This window comes from Pinus tabuliformis, chromosome 3_2 (assembly GCF_031772625.1).
Source record: "Pinus tabuliformis cultivar Carrire ecotype Pingquan chromosome 3_2, CPIR1, whole genome shotgun sequence".
Lineage (NCBI taxonomy): Eukaryota > Viridiplantae > Streptophyta > Pinopsida > Pinales > Pinaceae > Pinus > Pinus tabuliformis.
Window position 1 is genome coordinate 680498875 of NC_142302.1, and position 17228 is coordinate 680516102.

Consider the following 17228-nt stretch of genomic DNA (forward strand, 5'->3'; position numbering starts at 1 on the left):
CCCCGAACGCCCGATGATCTAAAAATCAAGAATTTCCTGCACAACTCAATTCAACCATTAACGTAGAGCGAGAAAACGATAATAAAATTCAGATTTAATAGAGATACCTGCTATTATATTCAAAACTTAAATTACCATTCAAACCCTAGTGATTGAGCAAGATACCTGTGCTCAAATCACTCTTCAGAAAGCTATCATCAATGGCTAAAAGGAAATCTATGCATGAAAATAACGCATCTTACAACATTTCCACGAAGAGTAACACTAGTTGAAATTAACACTAAAGTCTTTCTTTATTGCTCATAAAAAAAAGATTACAAGAGAGTTTTTACTTAGCACACGACTCAAAGATCGGATACCCTCAACTGACAACTGATCTCCTGTTTAAAGATAAATCTTCCAACGACTAGTTCGAGTGATCCTTGTCAAAGTGATCTCGACTATTGATGAGGATCAAAATTTCTTTTAATCTCATCCGTAGAAATTTTAATTATTGAGGAAATTTCGAAATTTTCAATTAAATGCATTTTAATTAATTCAAAAATTAAATTTTTGAATTAATTTCCTCAAAATTTTGACTTTGACTTGACCCCAGGGACCAAAGGCTTAAAATTTAGCAAAATAATCAATTAACCTTAGTCCTTGGACCTCTTAAAATTTAATTTTAAGGACCCACGAATTTTGCCTTTGGAAAATTTAAATTTACTTAGGCCCTATAATTAATTAAATTTTTGGCTTAGGATTTTAATTAATTTTGGCCAGAAAATTTAATTAATTAACCTATGAGGGGATAAATTATTTTTCCAACCCTCAAGACACTTTACATCATTATTTTCATATCTTTTACATCACAAGGGGGAAAACTCATCTGAAATAGATCCTCACAGACTAACCATTTCTGCGACACAAATATAATCCAGCAAATTAAAAAATTTGTAATAAAATAACCAACCAAATAGTTAGGATTATTCCCAAAATACTTTTACACAGACTCTATCTATAACACTAGGACTTGCCTAAGATCCCGGTGACAAAATTCATTCTGACTTTGGGGTAAGGCTGAAGGAAAACTCTGCCGACCATTTGAGAATGGATCGGTGAGACAAAAAACCTCCTGGAATGTAGTTCGTTACCAGAAAAATAGGTTTACCTAGGCAATTATATACATGACACAAATCTGCTGAGATTATTTACGTCATATACATGCAGAATGGGTTTACATTATGACAATCAGGCTGATGATGATAGGTGGACGACGCGGACACATCGATCAGGTGCTATCCCTTTTGCAAAAAAAGGGGGTGTACTGCTATGGGTTGTTGACACGTAGTGGTCAACACTAGGTATAGGGTACGAAGTGATCAAGCTAGAGCTTATTTGAAAGAGAGGCTCAATAAAGGAACAAGGCTTTAAATAAGCAAATTGCTCTCTAAGAAAAGCCCTAGAAAAGAAGGCACAAGGCCTAGGGTTTTAAGGTTTTTCGATGGTAATAGGTATTCACAAGGTTAATGATCATAAGAAAAGGCTTTTTATGATATACTTCAACAAGTACTAAGCTCATACAACCTTCAAGGAAGTCCTTAAGTTAACTTCTTATGATATACTTCAACAAGTACTAAGCTCATACAACCTTCAAGGAAGTCCTTAAGGGAGAAGAACCTAAGGTTTACCTCTTGGAATAGTGCCTAGGGTAAGAGATTTTATGGATGAAACTCAAGTGGATGCCCACCAAACTTGGAGCATAGGTAGCCTAGACCTTAAGCTTGATGTTTAGGCTCTTGAATTCCTGAAAAATCACCTCCCTAAAATTTCCCTAGAAGCCCTAAATTTTCGCCCTATCCTAAAAAAGACCAAATTTTAAGAGGAAAAATTATGGATGAAAAGTAGAGATAACCACCAAGGACTTGGATTAGTGCCTTGTCCTTTGGGCATATGAAATCTTAGGTTGTTCAAGTCTTCAATATGAGATAAAAAGTCCCGAAGGAGGCTTGAAATTGATGCCTTAGGTACCAATTTCAAACGTTTCTCTACTGCAAGAGGTAATGGAGTTTTATGGAGAATTCAAGGATATTCATCCACTAGGAACATTCATTTCATTCCATACATTGGATAACATATGCAATACTCTACTAGAAAGCTTTCAAAAATCAATCTTCAACAATCACGACACAAATTTAGCATATTCTAGAGCAACAATTCCATACATTAAAAAAATTCAAGAGAAAAATAACATCAACATCCAAGATTCAAGAAATAGCTCCAAATATGAAATGCAAATTAGCTCCAAATGTTAAAATGCATTCCAAAAGATCTCCAATAGCCAAAGAAACAAGTGCAAGTTCTTTATAAGAGAAAGAATCCAAGTGTGATGATGATCCAATACAAATGAAGTTATGTTCTATTTATATGAGTCCTACTAGGTCAAATTATTAGCCTAAGCCCCCCTAACATTATAAAAATGAGCAAGATACATCACTTGGTCACAAGCCAACCAAGTAGCTTTGCAAAATTATGAATTAGCCATTCAAATGCAAACCAAAATGATGACGTCATGCTAGTGGAGGGAGGGCCGTGCCGAGTCCTCTTGGTGCCAAATGTGTGAGAGGGCTCCATAAATCTCGAACAAGGGGCTGGCCCCTCAGTCTCCATTTAAATCATCATGTGGGGCCCCAATTTGTGTTTGGGGCACATAAACAAGTCTCATGGGTCTCTTGATGATAGAATAGCTTGTAATGGTCCAATACTTAGGGCTTTAATGATGGTACTTACCTTCCCATGTCTCAAGGGATGAGACAAACCTTCTCTGGGCCTTGGATCAACTGCCAAGCCATGTGATTGCTGCTAAGCCGACTGGGGCACATTGGTCCAAGTGCATCATCTCATGAATAAAGTGGGGCAATGAGCACGCTGTTGTGGGTGTTGAAGGTGCCCATGGTGTGAATATGATGCTCTGCACATGATGGGAGTCCCATGGCTCTTAATGCTTCACCCGGCAGTGTCAATATGATCCTTTGGTGGACTTGGGCCCAAATTAAGTTGCCCAGCCCATGATGAAACCACCTACCAATTACATACAATATCCAATGCACATCCTCACCATTAGGTACAGTAATTCATTAATGCATCTAAGTGGGGTTCCCTTCCAAATTTGGGCTTCAAGCTCGTAATAGTGTTACCTCTTTAGGGAGGGGTGGCTAATAAACAACCCTATTAGGTGTTCCCATCCCATCAGGGGAAGCCAAGTCCTTGGTACATCCTTCAATTGATAGTTGTCCTGTTAATGGTGATGAATGGATGGGGACACGGGGGTCTCAAGGCCAAATTCCATGGGTTCAAGGATGGCAATGATGAGGGATGTCCACATATTTGGGTGTATAGATGTAGGAGGGAGTAATTGTGGATACATAAGTTACCCTGACCTTTGTTTTTCCACCCTTCTTTATTTGCCTTTTGCCTTTTCTTGATTTTTCTTTGTATTACTGCTCGGGATTCCAAGAAATGAGAGCATGTTGTGTATGATGTAAGCAGTTGTTACCCGCTTAAGGTGGGGCAGTTCATCGCCCACAAGCGGTTGGGATATGCATGGGTTCCTTGATGTGGGGTACTCATGAGCCCTAGGAACCAGGGTGATGGCCATAACAAAGGGGTAGAGCTCATAATTGGCTTTTGCCCATGTGCTATATTAAATGTCCTGACCATCTTTTGGAGTTTATAATATTCCTTTGTTTTGTTTCTTGCTTGTGGCCATGATATGCTTTTAACTTTCTTTTAGCTGCATCAACCTCTGGGGCAACATTTCTAGGCCCGACTTGGACATGTGGACAAGGGGAGGGGGAGTGCCAGTGCCTTGTGGACCCAGTGGTCATGTGGACCCAGAGAAGGAAAATGATGAAATAGGGCCTGTAATGTGTGGAGGGGAGTAAAAAATGTGGAATGGAAAACAGGACTTGTTCCCACACAATTTAGCAGGGGTCCTAAGAGGGGTGCCTAAGGGACAACTACTAGACCAAATGACAACAATGAGACAAAGACCCACTGTCACCTTAGTCAAAGTCCTTTGCTCTTTACGAACTTTCATCAATGGGAGGAGTCTTGATATAAAGGAAATCACTTGGATAATAGGATCAATGACAAGATATGAAATGATTTCCAAAGCCCATTCAAGGAGAGGCTCAATTAATGGTTCAAATGCTTCAAAGGAAGCTGAAAGGATCCCCAAGAAAGACCTATGAAGGATGACTAAACCTCAGGCTTAAGAACGTTCAATAATGATGAGTGCCTATGATCAAGACTTCCAATATTCCTCACTTATGATTAATATGTCTATACCAAGGTCCAAAGTGAGGCAAGGATGGCTCATTCAATGGAAAGATTCAGTCAAAGAGCGAACCCTAGGAGAAGCTAGGATGACTTTCAACAATAACCCCTTGAGTGAAATACTATAAGAGACCTGAGGTTGAGAGATATACTAAGGTAAAGGTTCATCCAATGGTGAACTATAGTTAAGAGAAAAGGTTTTGAATGATGAATTACAAAGTGCAAACCTTCAAGAAATCCCCAAGTCAAAAGCAACTTCAAGGGTTCCCACTTGGTGTGATAGCTAGGACATCAATTTATTTGAAATTCCATCGTTGGAATTCATTCAAAACTAGAGGATGACTAAAGGAGACACAAATGAAGGAATTTGTCTAGACGAAATCCCAAAATTCCTCATTCCTAAAATTTCGCACCAAGCCTTAGAAAATCTCCTTATCCTTAGAGGAACGAAGAAAAGAGGAAGAAAAGAGGTGAGAGAATGATATTTCGCTGAGTTAATGTGATCACCAAGGATTCTAGACCCAGTGCCTGCCTATTGGGAGAAATGGAGTCAAGATAAACCATGAGATGGCAATTTGCTCTTCAAGGAGACCTAGAAGAAATTTCGCTGCCCTAGATGCAGCAACAACAAAACAACTTCTAGAATTTTATACTTCAATGACAATTTTATGGAGTTTCAAGGATGCATATTAATCAATCCTCTAGGAACATTCATTCATTCTTTATCTAATGAGTAACACATGCAAAATTCCAATAGTTTTCAATGGTTCAAGCAATTTGCATTAATTAGGGCACATTTAATCACCATAAGAACAATTTCCATGCATTAGACATTCATCAAAATAGAAACATAGCATCATATGACACTTACAAGATAAAGAAGAGTATATCCATCCACAATATTGCCAAAAAGAAGCTCCAAGATAGCCAACGAATTTATCCAAACATCATAATTCATCAAGAAACATCCAAATTTCGTCCTCTGTTGTAGGTCTGAATCCTTTTACAAGAGAGATCCCAGATCCAAAGTGTGATGAGTTACAAATGAGGCTCTTCTTTTATTTATATAAACCTTTAGCGGTTCGATTTGATCTAATTAGCCTAATAAGCCCCTAAAAATAATTTTAATGTGCAAAATAACAATCCTATAGGTGACAAACCCACCAAATAGCTCAGAAGTGTGAAATAAGCCTTCCTAATGAGGCTGAAATGATAGAAAAAAGGTACAAAGGGCCGTTGGAAGGCCAAGGTAAGTCCTCCATGTGCCACGATGAAAGGAGGGCTCTCAAAATGATAACCAAAGGGGGTGGCCCCTTGGTTACCGAGCAAAACATCAGTGGTGCTCCCAAGTGGCTGTGGAGCACAGTCAATGTTCTCATGGGTATCAAACTGTATTAAGCATGTCGATGCTCCATCACTAAGGGCTAGAATGATAAGACAAGCCCTCCCAAGTCCCTCTGAATGAGATGAAACCCTGTCTGGGCTCTGGATCAAGTGCCAAGTGTTAGGTACAAGTGTGTGGCCGGCTGGGCAACATGGTCCAAGTGCATCAACATCTCTGTATGGCTGGGGCATGAACAAGTAATAGGTGGTGCTGAAGAAGCCCATGGCATGGCAATCAATGCTTTGCTATGGAGGAAGCCCATGGCTCTCAACTCTCACCCTACAAGTGCAATTATGAACCTTTGGAGGGCTTGGATCTCGTATAGGGAAGCCGAGTCCTAGATGAAGACCCACCTTCAAGCCTATATAAGATCCAATGTGTCTCCTTGCCTTCCAGTACAACTAATCATTAGTGCAAAATAGTAAATAAGCTTGCAAATTAGGGGCATATTTTGACACTTCATAGTGGCATGCCATTCCAAATGGGCTTTAGAACATACTGTTAGAAAATGTAACTATGTTTGGTCTTCAATAATGTACTTGTCAAAAGAATAAAGAAAATAATTTTTATTATTGTAACAATGACTTATTAAAGCATGGGTCATCATTATATTAGTCAAAGTCCCCATTGTGGACTCCTAGGATTAATATTGAGTTTATAGAGTAATTGTAATTCGAAGAGACCCTTTTTGGGCTTTCGAATCATGTAAAAAGGTTTTGTATCAGGTCAAATATGAATCATGTACCCTCCACATCATGTCGGCCTAAGGAGTCAGGACCCCCATTCGACCCACAAGAAGCCTATATATTGAAGGAGGTCGAAGTCATTTGGATCACTCACTCTCAAAGAAGTTCGATATCTCAAGAAGAGTTGGAGGAGTGCGAAGTCTATTGCCGGGAGGACGAATGCGAGTTTGGGGGAGTCTCTAGAGAAGAAGAAAATCGAGCTGATGGTGCCTCTCTCTCTCTCTCTTTGTTTCGTGGTTTGGGTTGGGAGATCGAAGTCTCCTAAGATTTCGCTGTTGCCCGAAGTTACTCCCTAGTCGAAGTTGCTAGAAGGGGTCGAAGATCTTGGAGGCTAACATGGTGTGGAGGGAAAGTTTGATCTTGGTCTAGGGTAAAGAGTCTCAAAGAATACTATTGAAAGGAAGAATTATCTTGACTAGGTTTTCCCCTCGAGGGGGTTTTGCCCTAGCATGTGCCTATATCTTGTGTCTCATATAATATGGTAATTGCTTGATGAAAGATAAGATAATAAAGAAGTAAAAGAAGCCAACACATTCACAATTAATTATCAAGAAAGGGGAATCAAACCCTAATATAATATCTTTGATTTTCCAACATGTTATTGGAGCTAAGGTCAAGAGAAGTCGAATATCACTTTGTTGGCATGGATTCTCCCTCTATGGTGAAGTACATAAGATTGGGTTTCAACTCTGCTGGAAGATGGATCAAGAAGATCATCTACTACTTATTCAACAAAGTCAAGAGTCAAGGATTCTTGGCTGCCCTTACAGGTTCTCTTACTGATGACAATGCATGGATCATTGATCGTGGAGCATCGAGACACATGACAAGTGAAAGACTTCACACACTATCAAAGGAATCATCCTCTCATGCAGTGGAATTGGGTGACAACAAAAGCTATGTTGTTAGAGGCATGGAATCTACATCATTGAAGCTGGATAATGGATCCAACAACATTCTTTATGTTCCAGGTTTGAAAAAGAATTTACTTTCTATTTCTTGTTTAGAAGATAAAGGGGAAACAATTGCTTTTGTTGATGGAAAAGTATTGGTTTGGGGAAATAATTGTAGTATTGACAAAACTAGGGTTATTGGAGTTCATGAAGGAAGTCTTTACGGGGTTATCACTCCATCTCCTGAAGCTTTGGCTCATATGGAAATAAGTCCCATTGAACTATGGCATCGAAGGTATGGTCATCTTCATTATAGTGTATCACTACTCTTAGTTAATTGGTTCATGGTATTCCTGATATGAAGTTAGATCATGAAGGTGTGTGCAAAGGATGCTCTTTGGGGAAGCATAAAAGAAAGCCATTTCATCATAGTGAATCTAGATCTAAATAAATATTAGATCTCATCCATTCCGATGTATGCGGGCCCATATCTGAAAAAAATCTTGGAGGACATCTCTATTATGTAACATGCATTGATAACCATTCAAGGAAGACATGGCTCTACCTACTCAAAACTAAAGATGAAGTGTTTGATAAATTCAAGGAGTTCAGGGTTTAGGTGGAAACCCTAACTGAAACAAAGATAAAGACTCTTAAGGTCTGACAATGGTGGGGAATACACCTCTAAAGAGTTAATTGCATATTGTGAGGATGCAGGTATTAAGAGGGAGCTCATTGTTCCCTACTATCCCGAACAAAATGGATAGGTCGAAAGGAAGAATAAGTCAATTGAAGAAGGCATTCGAACTATGCTCCTTGATCAAGATCTACCGAAGTTCTCATGGGGTGAAGCAGCGATGACTGCCATATATGTTCAAAATAGAAGTCCTCATGAGAGTCTTGATAATACTACACCCGAAGAAGTATTCACAGGAAAGAAGCTGATTGTGGATCGTCTCCGCATATTTGGAAGTCCAGCATATATCCTTGTTCTGAAAGATAAGCGAAAGAAGTTGGTCTCGACAAGCATCAAGGGAATATTCATTGGTTATAGTCTTTCCTCAAAAGCATATAGAATTTACATAAAGGAAGGAAGACATATTGAAGTAAGCAAGGATGTCATATTTGATGAGAATCAAGCGTACAAGAAATCAAAGGATATTCCTACTAATTTTGATGATGAAGGAGTTCTCATATTTGAAGAAGATGAAGTTCATCATGAGAATCCTACTACAAATGATGAAGAAGAATGACCTAGTGAGCCTATTCAATTGGTGGTTATCCCAACCACAAGGAAGAGGCCAAATTGGTTGAGAGCTACGTTAGAAGATGTTGAAGGACATGATGTTGTGAAAGGGTCCTCCAGGGAAAGTAAGAAACCGAAAAGGTATTTTGGTTATGCTGCATATATGTCAAAGTTGATTGAAGCCGAACCATCTACATTCCAGGGAACTGAGCATGAAGAGGTTTGGAAGAAATCTATGCAGGAAGAATATCAATCCATCATGAAGAATGGGGTTCGGCAAATTTTTCCTAGACCTAGTGACAAATCGTTGTTACATCGAAGTGGATCTATAAGATCAAACATGCTATTGATGGAAGTATAGACAAGTACAAAGCAAGGTTCGTTGCAAGGGGTTTCTCTCAAAAGGAAGGCATCGACTATGAAGAAACCTTTGCACCTGCAACAAGGTACACTACCATTAGATTGATGGTTTCATTCGCTGCTACAATGCGGTGGAATATCCATCAGATGGATGTTAAGACCACATTTCTAAATGGGACCATTGATGAGGGAGTATACATCGAACAACCTGAAGTATTTGAAGTGAATAACAGGCTCTCTCATGTTTGGAGACTCAAGAAGGCCCTATATGGATTGAAACAAGCACTGAGGGCATGGTATGCAAGAATGGATGCATGTCTTCTCAGAATTGGGTTCGTGAAGAGTACTGCTGATTTGAATCTATATATCAAAGTCATGAATAATGAGCCCGCCATTATTCTACTATATGTGGATGATCTATTCATCATTGGTGTAGAACGAAGAATTCAAGAATGCAAGAAGATGTTGGCAGCTGAATTTGAAATGAAGGATCTAGGATTGATGCATCACTACCTAGGTCTAGAAGTATGACGAAGACCTGGTGAGATATATTTGGGGCAAGGAAAGTACATCATCAAGTTATTGCAGAAATTTTGGATGATGAACTCCAAGTTGATGATTACTCTTATGATCACCAACCTCAAGAAGTTGAGGAGCTCCAACTCTAGTCTCGTGGATTCTACCTCATATCGACAGTTGGTGGGTTCCCTGATGTATCTGGTAAATACCGGGCAATATATGTTTTGCAGTGAACATTCTTACTCAATTTTAGTTGGAGCCTTGTCATGATCACTAGATAGCTGCCAAACATATATTAAGGTATCTTTGTGGCACTATACATCATTGCCTATAGTATGATTGTAAAGAAGTCAAGCTAATTGGCTTCACAAACTCTGATTGGGGTGGCAGTGAGACCAATGGAAGGAGCACTACCAGATGATGCTTTAGTCCGGGAGCTGCTATGATCTCATGGATGAGTAGGAAGCAAGATCCCGTTGCATTGAGTAGTGCCAAGGTAGAATATGTGGCTACATGTGAAGTAGGAAAAGAGGCTGTTTGGTTAAGGAAGCTTCTGATAGATTTGTTTGAGAAGTCTCTGGGTCCTACTGTGATTAATTGTGATAATCAAATTTGTATCAAAATGTCTGGAGATCCTGTGTTTCATTCGAGGATGAAACATATCAATAACAAGTTACACTTTATTAGGAACTTGGTGCAAGATGGGATCGTGAAGTTAGAGTATGTGCCGACAGATGAACATGTAGCTGACATTCTTACAAAGGCTCTTCCTAATAAGAAGTTTGAAATATCTAAGGAACCTGTTGTGTTTGGTAGATATTGGTGATTGTATTGATGATAAGGAATTGGAAGAGATTTGTTGAGGTTTTGCGAGTGAAGCATTGCTAGGGAGACATCAGGCCGACACTCTATGTTGATGTTTGGATCCTGAAATTGAAAAGGTGGTGTTGTTTATTGAGCTCTGTTTTGGATACACACCTCCATGTTTGGGTTGGTGGTTAGCAAGTAAGCTTGATGGTACCTAGAGGGGATGAAAGCTTGAGTCCACCTTAGTCCCACTTGGATAGATTGCCCTGATCAGGAATCTAGTCCATGGCATTGCGGTGCCTAAATTGTTGAGGGTCTGGTTAGATAGATTGCCCTGGTTAGGAATATAGTCCATGGCATTGTGGTGCCTAAAAGTTCTTCATGTTTTCATATAGTTTGAGATCTTCCATCGTATATGTACATTATGAATTCCTCCCTAGTTAAGAGGGAGTGTTATAAAATGTAACTATGTTCGATATTCAATAATGTACTTTAGTCATTATGTAATGTACTTGTCAAAAGAATAAAGAAAATAATTTTTATTATTGTAGCAATGACTTATTAAAACATGGGTTTCATGCTTGGGCCATCATTGTAATAGTCAAAGTCCCCATTGTGGACTCCTAGGATTAATATTGAGTTTATAGAGTCATTGTATATTCGAAGAGACCCTTTTTGGGCTTTCGAATCATGTAAAAAGGTTTTGTATCAAGTCAAATATGAATTATGTACCCTCCACATCATGTCGGCCTAAGGAAGATCAAGTTGGCCTAAGGACCCCCATTCAACCCACAAGAAGCCTATATATTGAAGGAGGTCGAAGTCATTTGGATCACTCACTCTCAAGGAAGTTTGATATCTCAAGAAGATCTGGAGAAGTGTGAAGTCCGTTGCCAGAGGGATGAAAGAAGTGCGAGTTTGTGGGAGTCTCTAGAGAAGAATAAAATTGAGCTTTTGGTGCCTCTCTCTCTCTGTTTCGTGGTCTGGGTTGGGAGATCGAAGTCTACTAAGATTTTGCTGTTGCCGGAAGTCGCTGCCTAGTCAAAGTTTTGGAAGGGGTCGAAGATCTTGGAGGCTGACATGGTGTCGAGGGAAGGTCTGGTCTTGGTCTAGGGTAAAGAGTCTCAAAGAATACTATTGAAAGGAAGGGTTTTGCCCTGGCACGTGCCTATATCTTGTGTCTCTTGTTTTGTGATCTTCATACACATATAATATGGTAATTTCTTGATGAAAGATAAGATAATAAAGAAGTAAAAGAAGCCAACACACTCACAAGTAATTATCAAGAAAGGAGAATCAAACTCTAATATAATATCTTTGATTTTCCAACACATACAGGTGTCACAAAGCTCAACAAGAGAGGTTAATAAAGGGCTCTATTATGTGGTATATTGACATATGATTAAGCGTGCATCTAATGTGATTGACATGCATAACAATGACCCAATGTGGAGAGTTTGAACATAGGGGTGTGTAATGGTGATCTACTGCGTGGTCAAGGAGTGAGGTCAAATCAAGTGTTCTCTTGTTTTAATTTGTTCTGGCACAGTTGTATACAAAGGTATGTGAAGTTTTGGTTCGTGATACAACAACGTGGAGTTTTGTGATACAACAACATAATGATCTGATCTGAGGCAAAATGCTATTGAGGTGTCATCAAGGTATGAGTGTTGTTCCTTTGCCTAAGCCATGAGATAGTATTAGGGGTTGAGAATTAGTATTAAATGCTCATAATAGAATTAGAATCTGAAGCTTAAGTTTAATAGTCTCTTGCTATTAGATTACCTGTGGTTATGATTCTCTATGCTGATTATGTGTTTGCTACTATGATGTAATAAGTTTGAGCCACCAAGACAAAGAGACAGTTTTTTTTTTTCTGTTGAAGAGTGTGTTACTTGGAACATTATACATTGCTATCAGAGGTATGGCTGAGCCTGCTGACATGCTAATAAAGACATTTTCCTTAGCCATAACAGTTACAAAGATTCATGTTGAACAAAGAAAAGTTGCAGAGACATTTAACAGGGATGCTGAAGTGTGTTTGCCTAAAATGTTGTTCTACCTATGATGATGAACCTACTTGCAATCTGTTCATGAAATTCATTGATTATGGTTAATTGACAAATTGACTATTCGACAATATAGTGATAGAAGTAGAGACAATGCAAAAGTGGTATTTATAGCAGTGACACCAAGGTTATTGATGGTAGTAGTTGGACAATGATCAAAGCAATGGTTGTGTAGTGTAGTGATCAAGTGAAGTGGCTAAGTAGCGTAATCTATTTTATTCAGTTTTCTTATTCTTAAGGGTGGCAGGGTGGTGAAAGGAGGAGATTGAAGTATCCTTCAGGTTTGTGCCTAAGAACACTTCAGGTTGGTAGGGTGGTGCTAGGGCTGGTTGGTGTTTGTGCAGCAAGTTGGTGCTTGCAGGATGTTTGTGCATCTTTTCAGTTGGCGCTGATAAAACCAGGGAGTTAGAGCTTCCTTCAGGTTAGTGCCTGTAAATCAAGGGGTCGACGCCTCCTTCCAGTTGGTGTTGGAGAATCTTGGAAGTTGGTGCTTCCTATTGATGTAATCTTTTAGATATATATTAAAGTGCTCTGTGGTTTTATCCCATTTGGGTTTCCACGTAAATAATCTCGTGTACTGTGTGTGATGTTGTGCATTGTTGAATGACATTGTTAATTGTTAATATTTGCATGAGATAATTGAAATGGTAAAATGTGCCCAATACTGATTCACCTCCTCCCCCCCTCAGTATTGGTGAATATTCCAACTATATATATATATATATATAAAACACACACACAGGTGTCTCTTTCTATGTGTGTGTGTGTGTGTATAGAGTTAAATGTTAACATTTTTATTACTTTATTAAAGTTATATTATATGATATAAGTAAAAATTGAATTTATGTAAGCTATTTTTCCAAGGAAAACCTTGAAATTTATGTAAGTTATATAATTTGACACACACACACATATATGAACTAAATGTCAAATTTTATATATATATATTTTTTGAATTTCATTGTTGTTGAATTCAAGCATGAACATGAACTAGGTGATGTAGGTCCCAATGTACAGGTGCCTGCTTACCATCTAATGCAAATAGTAAATACCCTTAAGATTTTTTTGCCATGGGTTGCTTGAGTCTAGTTTTGGTAATCCAAACAGTTAATCCATCAATCCACACTACTTTTATTCTCATTTTCTTCTTTTTGAATGCAGGATTTATCTGGACGCCCCTACTTGGGTTACGATCTGTGCATTCCTACACAAAGAGTTGGCACATATGATACACAGGTGGGACCCGTCACATTTGATGGTATAAATTTAAAAATTTCAAATTGTTTTAGAAAATGGTCTCCTTTCGTCATTTGTGCTAGTCTTGTTGTGCATTTGTAGCTTAGCACAATGTCCTAATTCATTTTGAATAGATTGTTATTAATTTTTAGGATCTCTTGATATCTTCATTTGAAGCTTTGTATTAGAGAAATATTGGTTTTGCTATTTCTAATCAATACTTTTTCTTTGGTACTTTATTCTTCCATTTAACTAGATCTTGTTGGCTTGCATCGATAAACCACATTTTCAAAGATCAATTGAAGGTTGCTTTGAATTGTAAAATATAGATAAATGAAATTATATTTTCCATGAGTTTTGAACACAAATCTGACAAACACAGTGCTAAAAGTGAATTTTATTAAGTACAACAAAAGTCTGTATTTTGTATTATTTCTTTAAAATATTTCTTAAGGCACATTTAACAAGCTTAAATGTAGTTATTTTAATTTGTATAATAAGAATCTATTGAATATCCATATAATTATAGTATCTGTCAATGCCAAGTTGCCCCTAGGTGAAACACAATAGGTGTAGTAAATATGTATTTGGTTGGCATTGCATTTTTATGGTCATCCATGTTGGAAAGTTGATTAGGGCAACTTTTTTTATTTGACTTTTCCTTACTTGACAATTATTTGTGACATTGTAATATTTCAAATGGAAAAATACCATAGATAACAGGAGCAATGAACTAGCTACAACCACAAAATTAAAAAATGCACAACCATACACATTTGAACATGGAAATATGAGCAAAAATCTGAGTCATTGTATTAATTTGGACAAATATGAGTACAATAAATGAGATCAGAGGCACCTGGGCTTCCTACTGCAATCTATGACAAGAACCAAGGTGTGACTACAATGCTCAAATACTGGAAGGATCCCCCAGGAAGAACTACTCATGCCTAGGAAAAACTCCTAGTTGTTGCTGGAAGGAAATTGGAGGCACTGCTCTGAAGAGTGCCCAAAATGAGTTGAAACTTTGATGGTGGCCTCCTCACTAGATACCTGACAAGACCCAGAAATATTTCACGAACCCAAGTGGTGGAAATGGTCCTAGGGTGAACTGCGCCATCCTCTAAGAATTTCTGTTGCTGGATGTTGGATGGAACTAGGAATTCTGCCTTCAAAAGTGCTTAGAAAATTCTGCAAAATTAATCCTAGCCTCCTCTCACCAAACCCACAAAAGCCCAGAAAGAGTTTGCGCTGAATTCACTGGTCACCAGTGACCCCCAAAACTGAGTGGTCCTCTCCACAGGCTGCCAAGAATGCTATAAGATCAAACTGTTGCAATAATGTTAGATTCCCCTCCAAAATGCTTTCCCCTAATCCTGTGAAATTTCCTCTCTCTACCCAAGCAAAATCCAGCTCCCAACTCTCCACAAATCACACCCTGTTAGTGCCTGCGCAAATACCCAGTCAACCCCTGTGCAGGCCCAAATTAGAGCAACTTGGCTCACTCAAAATATCACAGCTCCAGCTTCAGAAATTTGCCAAGTATCTCTGCTCTCCCGATAGGTGATTTCCCTGCAAAAAATCCTCATCCAAACTCCTAATTCGCTGCCCCAACTTAGCTCCACAAACTGCCTTTGCGTCCTTGGATAAACACACCCTTACTGAGGGATGCACTTGAAATATGCTTCTCCAATGCCTGCAATAATTTCCCTACAACTCCCTTAGGGTGACACTCAAAGTTCACCAAAGGAGGAGTTGGAATTTCCGCTAGAATACTCCTTGCGCTAAACAACATTGGTAGTCTTGGCTAAACAACACAAGAGTACTCTAGTTTAGATGTCAAACTGTCAAAAAGCCCCCAAATTGTGGCTATCTCCTTCTATTTATCGTTGTAGGTTCTTTACCTTGTGGGCTCCACCAAATTCGAATTCCTTCTCCACAAGTTTGAGTTGCCTAAGGGTGAGAATTTCCCTTTTGGGTGGCCCCCACCATCCACCAACACTTTAATTTTCCTTTTTCCTTATGTTTGAGGCCTCCTCTTTGCCAGAAATCAAGTGGTGTTTCCTTAGCCCACTTTTCCTAAGTTTTAATGGCAAAATATCTCCCAATTGCCAAAATTGCAGAAATAGAAATTCTTCTTAACAAAATTAATTAATTGAGGATATTACAATACTCCCCACCAAAAATTGCTTGTCTTCAAGCAATGCCTAAACAAACACCCTCTCGATCAACTAACCCAAACAGTCACTGCAAACAATACTGGGGTCCCAAATGTGCCACTGAGTCATCTCGGATCTTTGCACGGTCTTGCCATGGGGAAATCCCTCGATACCGGGATCCCAAGCCATCTTGATCAACATGAGGCATCCTTTGCTCCACTCACTGTGTTGCCCGATGTAGGCGCTACATGCCCTCTACATATTGCCACTAAGTAGAGCATCATGACAGTCTAAAATCCCGGTTATGCGCGATTGCCCAACATGCTTGTACCAGATCCTCCTCTCTGGTAACTCTCAACCACTATATCTATCATGGTCAGCGCTATTTCCAACCTGCAAGGGAAACTCATGAATGATCGAGTTCACCACTCTGTGACTAGCCTTGATCCTGAGCAACAACTTGCCTCGCCATATGATAAAGGTCTCAGTGATTCCTTATCTGTCAGTCAGGGAAAGAATTGAATCACTTTGCATTGTAACACTACCCGTTAAGAAGTGGAGTGATCCATTCGCCAACCGGATCCTTGGATCCGCCAACCATACTGAGAGCTCACAACTCCCACTCCTCACGGGTTGCCGCTGCATAGCTTTAATGCCTATTAGAACCCATTCGACCCTCATCTCTGACCCTTGTATGTATCCCATAGGTGGACCCCAAGTATCAAGAATCTATCCCACACATGCCACATAGTGAAATCTGCTATCCCAACTCTTGATGATACACCCGGACACTGCTTGGAGTCTGGACACTCTCCTGTAGACGAAGTCTACCATCCACTGCCCCTCACGCTGATGTAACGCTTCAAACTACCTCACCGAAAGTGTATCATGCAGTGCCCTAGCGATCACCTCTCGAAGTGTGAGCCCAGGGGTGGAACATATGCTCCCTCATCAATAGACCATGCCATCGCTAGGCGTGTATCCGTCAGCTCGTGCACCCACCAAATGCCTCAATTGGAGAGTCTCCCTCTTGTCCATGACACTATGTCTCATGAAACTGTCTAGGGTGGGCCTCCCATGTCTAGCTGCCTTGACTGAGGGCATCAAGGGGCAACAACCCAACCCTCCACAACTGTAGGCCATATTGGAGAGTGATAGGTATGTAAGTCCCCACAGGTATGACCAAGAGTCCACATGGACACCGAAAGGTAATCCCATGGATGCCCCTCTCTCTGTCCTAGTCTTGCTAATAACTCCTTCGAAGACGTGTCTCTTTTGAACAGGATGTCCCCAGATGCTCGCAAATGCTCCCATTCATATGGTGTGAGCTGCATCAAATGGTATGCCTAATGTTTCAGTCCTTAAGTCTCCTGGGAGTCGGGACGCATCGCTTCAAGAGCTTGCTATGCTGCACCATAAGTCATTGCATACCACCAAGTATTCCTCTACTCCTTGGTAGACAACTGTATACAACAACCTATCCCTCTACACC

The 17228-nt window shown here is 39.5% G+C and overlaps 1 protein-coding gene across 2 annotated transcripts in view; it reads left to right on the forward strand.

Moving 5' to 3' along the window:
• Positions 1 to 17228, forward strand: part of LOC149182476 (uncharacterized) — a 271544-nt gene that overhangs the window by 90710 nt on the left and 163606 nt on the right. For both annotated transcript variants that reach the window (XM_089416867.1, XM_089416868.1), the window contains one exon: positions 13503 to 13577. In XM_089416867.1, coding sequence (XP_089272993.1) covers positions 13503 to 13577 — 75 coding nt within the window. The remainder of the gene's footprint in view (positions 1 to 13502; positions 13578 to 17228) is intronic.